This window comes from Monodelphis domestica, chromosome 4 (assembly GCF_027887165.1).
Source record: "Monodelphis domestica isolate mMonDom1 chromosome 4, mMonDom1.pri, whole genome shotgun sequence".
Classification (NCBI taxonomy): Eukaryota; Metazoa; Chordata; class Mammalia; order Didelphimorphia; family Didelphidae; genus Monodelphis; species Monodelphis domestica.
In genome coordinates this window covers 421,621,192-421,630,728 of record NC_077230.1, presented here as the reverse complement: position 1 = coordinate 421,630,728, position 9,537 = coordinate 421,621,192, and the positions used below count along the sequence as shown (strand labels likewise).

At 47.7% G+C, this 9,537-nt stretch overlaps 1 protein-coding gene across 1 annotated transcript; it reads right to left on the bottom strand.

Annotated features, from left to right (window-relative positions):
• Positions 1-3,571: 3,571 nt before the first annotated feature.
• On the bottom strand, positions 3,572-8,289 carry SNRPD2 (small nuclear ribonucleoprotein D2 polypeptide). Its single transcript, XM_001365136.5, has 3 exons — positions 8,099-8,289; positions 4,077-4,256; positions 3,572-3,853 (listed from the first exon to the last, which is right to left on the bottom strand). Coding segments are annotated over exons 1-3 (357 nt in total). The 5' UTR covers positions 8,101-8,289; the 3' UTR covers positions 3,572-3,678.
• Between the last annotated feature and the right edge of the window lie 1,248 nt (positions 8,290-9,537).

Genomic DNA, 9,537 nt, shown 5'->3' with positions numbered 1-9,537 from the left:
GTCTTATTATTTCTGTGCTTTTTAGAGTTTTCAATAGGAATGAATGTTGTATTTTGTCAAAGGCTTTTTCTGCATCTATTGAGATAATCATGTGATTTTTGTTGGTTTGCTTGTTATATGGTCAATTATGTGGATGGTTTTCCTGATATTGAACCAGCCCTGCATCCCTGTGTAAACCTTAAAATTTCTTAGACTTATAAATGTTGGAAATTTCACCATTGGGAAATTTCATACTTGAAAAATTCCCTATTGACAGTGGGAACTCTATTGGAATGTGAACCCCATTGGCATGGGAGGTTCCTCCTCCTCCCTTCTTAAGATTACTTTAGGACAGAAACCTTTTGCTGAACAATGGAAAGGGCTTTGACCTATGCTTAAGCATAGAACAGGAAGTTCTTTGAGTCATGATTGATTTTAGAATTGATACAATAGAGATACTTGGAATGACAGAACCAGGTCTTGGAAAATACAATTTCCACCCCACTCAGTCCTAACAGGATTTAGGAAGGGCTGCAGCAAAGGATCAAGATTTAATTATTTGAGAATATGACCTTCAACAGACTTGTGCAAAGCCACAGACCTCTGGGCGGTCCTGGGTTAAGCTAGAGCCACCATTGGCACAGGGAAGACATGGACAGTGATTGGTAGATGTGAGAACTGAGGGGAGGGAACTTGGATGGTTTCCTTAAAGATAGAGGGGTCTGAGGACTGAGGGGTTGTTGGTTGGAGACATTTTTTGCTCTGAGAGGTGGTGCTTTGAGAGTTGGCTCTGAAGGAAGCTGGAGGTGGAGGCCCCTGAGACTGTTTCTCCATTTTGGCCACATGAGTGATAGGGACTGATCTCTTTTCTTTGCCTCAGCTATCCAAGGCCTTGGGCCTTTTGGCCCAGCCTAAACAGAAGGGGTATTTAAGCCCTATTCCCTTCTCTCCCCTTTCTCTCTCCCTCTCTCTATCTTTAATTCCTTTCTTCCTCCTGTTTGTAATTAAACTCTATAAAAGGTTGACTGCTGACTTGAGTTTTCATTTAGGAATTACATAGCTGAATTCCTTGGCGCCTTAAATTAATATATATCAGTCTTTTAAAGTGATTTCCTTGTCACAGCTGGTATAAATCCTACCTGGTCATAGAGGGGGATAATCCTTGTGATCACTTGCTGGAGTCTTTTTGCTAGTGTTCCATTTAAGACTTTTGCATCTATGTTCATTAAGGAGATTGGCTGTAGTTTTCTTTCTGTTTTTGGCCTGCCTGGCTTTGGGATCAGAACCATGTTTGTGTTGTAAAAGGAATTTGGTAGAACTCCCTCTTTGCTTATTATTTCAAATAGTTTGTATAATATTGGGATTAGTTGTTCTTTGAATGTTTGATAGAACTCACTTGTGACTCCATCAGGCCCTAGGGATTTTTTCTTAGGGAGATCTGTGATAGCTTGTTCAATTTCTTTTTCTGACATGGGATTAAGTATTCAATTGTCTTTTGTTAATCTGGGTGATTTGCATTTTTGTAAATATTCACCCATTTCACCTGGATTGCCATATACCTGGGCAAAATAGCTCGTAATAATTGCCTTAATTTCCTCTCCATTCGAGGTGAGCTCACCCTTTCCATTTTGGATACTGTCCAACTGAACTCTGAAATCTGCACTCTTGAATTCTAGGCTGCATGTTCAATTAATTCTCAATGCTTCTCTCCTCCAGCACAAACCCTGCGAGGGTCCCCCAACCCACTCTGATATTCCTGTTGTTTCTAATCTAGCAAGTAGCTCCTCTGTTGGCTGTTTCCAAAAGACCAGAATGACTTTATAGGTATAACCGATATCATAGTGCTTGCCTTACAATGGGTGGGTGAGGAAGGAGGGGGTGGAGCCAAGATGGCGGCTTTGTAGCAGCAAAAGCTGAAACTGCTCTGACGATCTTTAAAAAGAACCTCAAAATGACAGGAGTCAAACTAATGGGTGGGTAAGGGAGGCAATTTGGAAGCCAATTTTTAAAAAAGGGATGTTAAGAAAAAATTAAAAATACATAAAAAAGGCAAGAGATCATTAGGGGCTCCCTGCTTATGGCAGAGGCCTAGCTCTTCCATCAGGGCTCTCTCAGGTCTCCTCCTTTTCAGGCATCCCCATTCCCTCACCCAACCTTCACTAAAAAGCAGAGGAACTCCAGAGAACCCTCTTTTACCTCCATGGGTCCAGAGGATTCATTCCTCACCTCTGGTAAGGCCTCTCCTCCTTCCCTTCTTGCAATGACACAAGTTTTCAAATCTATACTGAGCAGGTGTGAGGGTGAGGAGACCCTGAAGGTGCAAAGCTTTGTGGCTTTTTGGGGTGGAGATGAGACTCTGGGTCCTAAACCTGCCCCAGGGCAAAGCAGGGGAGCTCCCTGGGGTCCAGTGTTGAGCAGTTGGAGTTCATGCCTCTGGGGATTCAGAGGAAAGTCATGCCTGCTTAAATCAAAATTTGGAAAGGAGAAGGGTTCTGGGCCCGGCTCTACTAGGTTTTATGACCCTGAACAAATCCACACTGCTCCTCAGTTTCCTTTATACAAAGAAGTGAGTGAATAAGGTGGTCTATAAGTCCCTTCCAAGTCTAAGGATCTATCATTCTATGGCCCTATTCTTAGGGTCCCTAGAGCATTCCCCCAACTGTTCCTCTCCCACCCTCTCCCTTACAGGGGCCTCAATTCCCTTAACTCTGGTAAAGAATCCACCACCCCAACCCGATGACTTTACAATACAGCCTGTACTTCTTGGAATGGAAACAGTGGCTTCCTAAGGGTGGGAGGTTTGCTCTACTTTGAGGGATCTCGTGTCTAAGTCCTTTAGTAGTATCTAAGAAGGGAAGCTCTCAGGGGCCAGAGCCAGGCCACCCCAAATCTAGGAGAGATAGCTAGAAGAGGATTTAGGGGGTGAGAATTCACTTCTTCATGGGTGATGAAGATGGAAGGGGCAGATGTAAAATAACTTGTTCTTTGTGGGGGAGATGAAATAAAAAGATCAGCCTAAGAGTTCAAGCCCAAGGGAGCCAGACAGTTCAGGAAAAGGCATGTTTGGCTGGGAGTTAGGAGAACTGGATTCCCATGTCGCCTCTTACTTTTGAGGTGGGTGACCTGGGGCAAATAACTTGAGCTCTCTAGGCCTCTCTAGCAACAGAATTGGGGGAGGTGGACATGCTTGGGACAGGTCTCCAGCATTCTGTTAAGGGTTGTTAGTTCCTCTATTCTGGAGGTCCAAATGGCATTCCCAAGGCTCAAGAGCCCATTAGCTGTCTATGGCAGTCCTCTCAACTGGTTGATTCCTATCAGCTAGTGATCAGTCCTACCTGTGGTTACTCACAACCTCAGGGTCTAAAGGTTGGAGGGTTTGGGGTTTGTGTGTATGGGGGGAGAGGGACAACAATGATGACAGGACTGGATCTTGGGTCTTTCTCACCTCAACAGGTGCCAAGGCACACGTGTACCCCCATCCTTGCCTCATTTGGTCCCTCCCACATGGAGTTTGCTACCCTTCCCCCTTCCCCCACCATGCCCACACTCTTTGAGGGTCACCTGTTTGCTCAGAAGAACCAAACTGAAAAAGAAAAAAAAACAGCAAGGATTTATTCACAAAAGGTAAAACAAGGGGACCCTTGGGGTGCCTTATTGGGCCAAGCCAAGTATCAGTGGGAAGGGAAGGCTCTGACTTCATTACTTGCCAGCGATGAGTGGGTTCCTGAGGACCACAATGACTGAATCCCCCCGCAAGAACATCTTGGAAATGTAGCGATCTTTGTTCACTGGCTTAGACTTCTTCTTGCCTTTGCCACTCTTGGGGACTTCTGTCCACATCTCCTTCACATTCTCTAAGACCATGTTGCAGTGCCTGGGGCCAGGAGGGACAAGAGATGAGCAGAGAAGTCGGCTAAGTGTAACATTTTTCAAGAAAGCCCCAAGAGGAAAAGGAAGGGGCAAGAGAGAGGAAAATTGGGGCAGAAACAGCCCCTTTGCAGGGCCACGAGTCCCTTTTGTTCCATGCCCACAGAACTGCCCTTCTGGAAGATCCCCACCCCCCACCCCAGTGGCAGCCAGAGAGGGCCATTCCCCACCTGTCAAAGGCCTTCACTCGACCCAGCAGTTTCTTGTTGTTGCGGCAATTGATAAGAACCTGGGTGTTGTTCTTCACTGACTGGGTGAGCACTGACAGGGGTCCAGTGTTGAACTCCTCCTCTTCCCTCTTCTGCAGCTCCTCAGGAGTCATCTCGCTCTTGGGCTTGTTTAAGAGACTCCTGGGGACAGTGCACAGACACAGAGATATTGGTGTCCCACCCCTGGAGGAGCTGGCTCCTTGTGTACCATATCTGGCCTGCTGATAATCCCCACGTGGGAAAAAGAAGGCCCTCCTAGTGAGTGTTCCTGAGGGATCTGCTGGGCTGAGACAATCCAACCCTGCATCCTTGGAGCCTCATCTCACCCTCAACAAAGCCCTTAAGACCCCCACGGTCTCCACGTTGCCTTTATTTCCCCAATCTCTTCTGTGATAGTATGCCCAAGTGCCCTTTCTACACACTCTAGTTCAGGTACTGAGATTCCCCCCCCCCCCCCCCATCCTATGTCTCAAAACTCTTTTTAAATCTGGGTTTGGTGGTCTGGCAGCTCCTCTGCCACTTTCTCCCTAGTAAGCCGTTCTCTAGAGATTCATGTCCCAACTCACTCAGACCTCCTTGGCCAGGGCCTGCTCGAATCCGCTCTAAACCTTGGCCAGTTCAGTGGGAAGGGAGGCTTCCCAACCCCTTCCATTCTAGACTCAAAAGAATCCCAGGGGGACCTTGGTCCAAATACTACCCAAGTATGGATCCCTAACAGCAGAGTAACCATCTAGCCTGTGTGTGAACAATTCCAGAGGCAGGGAGCTCATTACCTTATGGAAATAAAGGAGAACCTTCCCCTAACATCAGGACTATCAGACCTCAGGAGACTGTGCCCCAGGCAATCAATTAGGTCTATATCTCCTCCTCAGCTTTGGAACTCCCTTCTCAGAGTCTGTGTTCTCTCACATACTTAATCACATAGCTGTTTCTGCCCTGATGCTCCTACCCCCAAATAATAAGAAGAGCTTGTCAATTCACTTCCCCGTGACTCCTCAATCTAAAACTCCTTTTCATAGACACCAAATCCCAACAAATGCTAGCTTCCTCTATAAAGGAGGCAAGCTTATGGATGATAGGTAGAGATGGCCTTGCTTCTATATTTAGGATCTTTAAATTAAACATTCAGGAAACCAAATAGATCCTTTCTGCACAATGCACCTATCAGGCAGTTCATGAATGAAAGCAAATCCTTTTCTTCCACTTTACTCAACAGCTCTCAGGCTTTATAAATATCTAAGTGGAGGGCGGGAGGAGGTATCAGAGGGGAAGTGTTTCTCTTCTCATAGAGACTTCTGCATTCCAGAAGTAGGAAGGAACCACAGGCTCATGAGAAAACTGGTGGCTTGGCTAAGGTCAAACAACTGTGGGAAACAGCAGAATACGGGTCTGAGTTCAGGGATCCTGATGGCAAATGGAGGGCCCCACCCTATTCTGAACTACCTTTGGAGAAGGCTATTATTCTCAAAGGGAAGATGGACAGCATGAGGACTATGGGAGCAAAGGAAGATGTCTATTTTGGAAATGGACAGACCAGTCTGCCTGGACTACACACGGCGTATGAGGAAAATTTCTCAGACCTCCTGTCCTGGTAAGCTGTCAATGACTAGAAGCAGAAAGGACTTTTCTCAGACTGCCCAGAAGAAACTGAATGCAGAGATTAAGCTAGAGAAGAAAAGGCCATGGGAAAGGATAACTGTCTTCAGGTATATGAAAGTGGGGCTAAGACTCATTCTACTTGATTCCAGAAAGCAGAAATACTGGGCCAGATGTTGAACTGATATGAAAAAGAAAACTCTCATGATCACAGAATTGTCTTGAGAGATATCAAGTTCTTGGTTTCTGAGGGTTGGCAATCAAAGGTTCAATAGCTTATCAGTCAAGGGAGGTAACATTTCAAGCTGAGTTTGGACCAAATAATTTTGGAGGTCTCTTCTAAGTCTCCAATTCCATGGATATGAATGTTTCCCATCTGGTTTTCTCATTTCACCCTCTGGGCTCCTTAACTGGAAAGACTTCTGAATTCCCTTTTATTTTTCTAGCAGTGCCTAACAATGCTTCCTAAATGGCAAGTCACCCCTACGATAGACCATCCAAAAAGTTAGTTGGTACCTCTGTTGCTTCCCAAACTTTTCTACCATCAAATCTCTATGACTCAAAATTTTCCTTGTGTTGGTTGGTCTTTATCTATTCATCAACTATTGGCTCCTCATTTGTTCAAGTTCCATTCAAGGTCTAACCTCCTCAATTCCCTGAATGGCAGCATCTTTGCTATCATACACTCCAACTCAGGAAGTGAATTGCCTCAGTACTCTGACCACCCCTCAGTTTCCCCATGGGGCTAATACTCCCTATTTCCAAAGATCTCCTCCCCCACACCTAACCTTTAAGTTTCTAGCTGATACCTCTCAATATCTCTGTGGCTAACAGTCCCCTTTAAATTCACCCTTTATGGTTTTTCAAGTGAACCAATTCCACCTGATCTTGGACAGATCCCCATCACCCATATTATCCTACCCACTTCCACATTAACCTACCTCTTGTGCCATCACCTCTGCAGGTTCTCTCACAAATGTCTACTCTTCACTCCATCTATTTGGGATCCCTGCCCTCTCCCAGCCCCGTGAATCCTCTTTCTCTAATACTGTCACACCAAGTTTCTCTTTAGTCCCATGGCTCCCTATTTCCTATTCATTCACCACTTATGATTCTTTATAGTCCAATTCTTTCCCAAGGACTGAGTCTACATTGAAGCTAGCTCCCTTTCTTGCCAAGCAATTTCTCTAAATACAGCAGGATGCCTTCTCCTTACCTCCAACTCTTGGAATCTCTAAGTCCTTTCAAGATTTATAACATTACATTTTAAAATCCTTATCTTCCGTCTTAGAACCAATTAGTACTAATTCTAAGGCAGAAGAACAGCAAGGGCTAGGCAATGAGTTAAGTGACTCACCCAGAGTCACAGCCATGAAGTGTCTGAGCACAGATTTGTAGCTAGATTCCCCCCAATTCCAGGCCTAGAATGTTATCTACAGTGCTACTTTGCTGCCCCACCACAAGATTACATATGGAGTGCAAGAACGAACCTTAGGTCCACACTACCCCTTCAATCAATTTACAGATGAGCTAATGGAAAGCCAGGGAGAATTCTGTCTATACTCTAGTACTCACCTACAGGCATATTTGTTTACTCTTCTGTAAAATATTAACTCCTTGAAGGCAGGAAATATCTCATTTTTTACTGTACCCTCAGGGCCTGGCATTGTAGACCCTCAATACTTGTAGAATACTACAGGATGGTGTGTTTAGAGGCGTTGGGGTTCATCTGGTCCAGCCTTCTATTACTGAGGCCCAAAGGACTTAACTCATTTCAGTGAGCCCCTGGCTGCGAAAAGGGGAAGGTCCGTCTTTTGCCCCTTTCTGTATCCTCATGGCTTAACACAATGCCTGGCCTACAGTAGGCACCCAACAGGTGGGGAAACCAGGATGCAGAGCACGAGGCAGTACCTGACAGCCACCAAGAAACACACATACTATATTCTTGCATCTAAAGACACCCCCTTCTCCCCAATAGCCTGTCGCCCGCTCTACTGGGCCGTCCCTCCACACCCATTGGCCATCAGAGCCGCTCGCCTGGCTGATCCCCTCTTGCCATTGGCCGTCATGCCTCACCATTAGCCCGCCCCCTCTTCCCATTGGCTGCTGGCGCCACTTTTCTCTCCACGTGCTGTGCGCGCCCCCTTCTCCCACCCGCATCTCCGGCTCGTATGGCACCCCGCAGCATTCTACTCGCGCGCTTCCTTCTCATAGGATCACGCGCCACCCCCGCGTCTTAATAACCAACGTCACCCAAGAGAGTCCCCCTAGGTGGCAGCCTTAGCCCACCCTCTCCCGGTCCCCACTTCGTTCCCTGAAAGCTCCTGCCGCACCCTCTCCCCAGATGGAGTCCCCGTTTTCGGGCACGGGGAAGGACTACCGCTCACATGGTGGCTGTGGCCCCTCGATCCTTCGCGCTCCTGCTTCCCTCGCGCCGTGGCTGCCTCTACGCTCCGGCTCCGTTTTCTCTGCCGCCTGGAGTCACTTCCGGTTCCGGTGTACGGAGCGTGGCGGAGAGTAGGGCAGTTCCGGTTCCGGCCCGCGAGGAGGTTGTGTGGGAACTGACGCAGGAACGTTAATTACAGAGGAAAGTGCCGGCTGCGCGTGCGTAATAGACGGGGGGGGTGGCGCCGTGTCGTCATAACGACCTGGGACCAGTGTCCTTTGCGAAAGGGGCGGGACCCAGTGTGCCCACATTCCCAGGCTAGGGCAACCTCGAATTCCCAGTTCCAGCGACAGCTTTGGGGTGTCGACAGGGGCACGCTTTTAGCTCTCGCCTACATATAGTGCCCACGAGGTGGCGCTGAATTAGAAAGTGGAAGAATTTGAATTAGTTCGAATTCAGCTCACCTTGGGCCTTCCCTGGGCCTCAGTTTACTCGTCTATAGCCATAATCATAACAAAACCCATAACAAGCTCTGACGTTCCTATAGCAGTACGGTTAGCAAAGCACCTTAAGAGGCATGAATGAGAGGTCATCTAATTAAGCGCAGCGGATGCAGGGGGATTCAGTCAGTTCTGCCCTCAAGGCCCCCTTCCCCCATCTAAATGGGGAGAGAGGTGGGTGGGCCTGAGGTCCAACTACAGGAAAAGCCCACCGCCCTCCTTTGCCCTTTTTTAACCTCCCCCTTCCCTTCTTAGAATTGATATTAAAAATGTTTCAAAGGCAGAAGAGTAGAAAGGACCAGGCAGTGGGGATTAAGTGACTTGCCTAGGATCACATAGCTAAGAAATGTCTGGGTCAGGATTGGAACCCAGGACTTCCGCTCTCCAAGCCCTACTCTCTAAACACTTGAGTCACCTTGTTGCCCCAGCATTTGATTCTTACAAAAACCCTGTGGAATATGTTCTATTATCTTTAATTTACAGGCAAAGGCCAAGCGATTTGGCCAGAGGCTGGATTTGAACTCAGATCTTCCTGACTCCAGGCCCCTGTAACTCCTCCTCTGGGCCTCCTTCCCTGCACAGTGGCCAGGTTTACCTTGCAGTAGGGGTGGACTAGATCCCCTTTGAGATTGACCCTCCAGCCTCTCTTTGATGGCCCCAGTGGTGAGGCCTTTTGGCCTCCCTGCTTCAGGCACTGCAGCTGGTCCGGTGTGCCTCCTTGGCCCTCAGTGGGTCAGAGTCAGACTCTACCTTGTGAAGCCTGAGGAGGCCACCGTCCGGACCCTAGACTTCAGCTGTGCTTGCTCAGTCCGTGGAAGGGGCAGCAGATGTTCGTTGGGCTGCTGCAGGAGAATCTGGGAAGACCCAACGGCAAACCTGGCCCCAGTGACTAGCTGTCACTTGGCCCAAGTTACAAAGAGCTTCTCTTGGCCTGTGTCCT

Excerpts from the sequence above, each read along its gene's own strand:
- SNRPD2 (XM_001365136.5), bottom strand. Across the intron at positions 3,854-4,076 it reads CGAGTGAAGGCCTTTGACAG|GCACTGCAACATGGTCTTAG; the intron begins GTGGGGAATGGC and ends TCCTGGCCCCAG.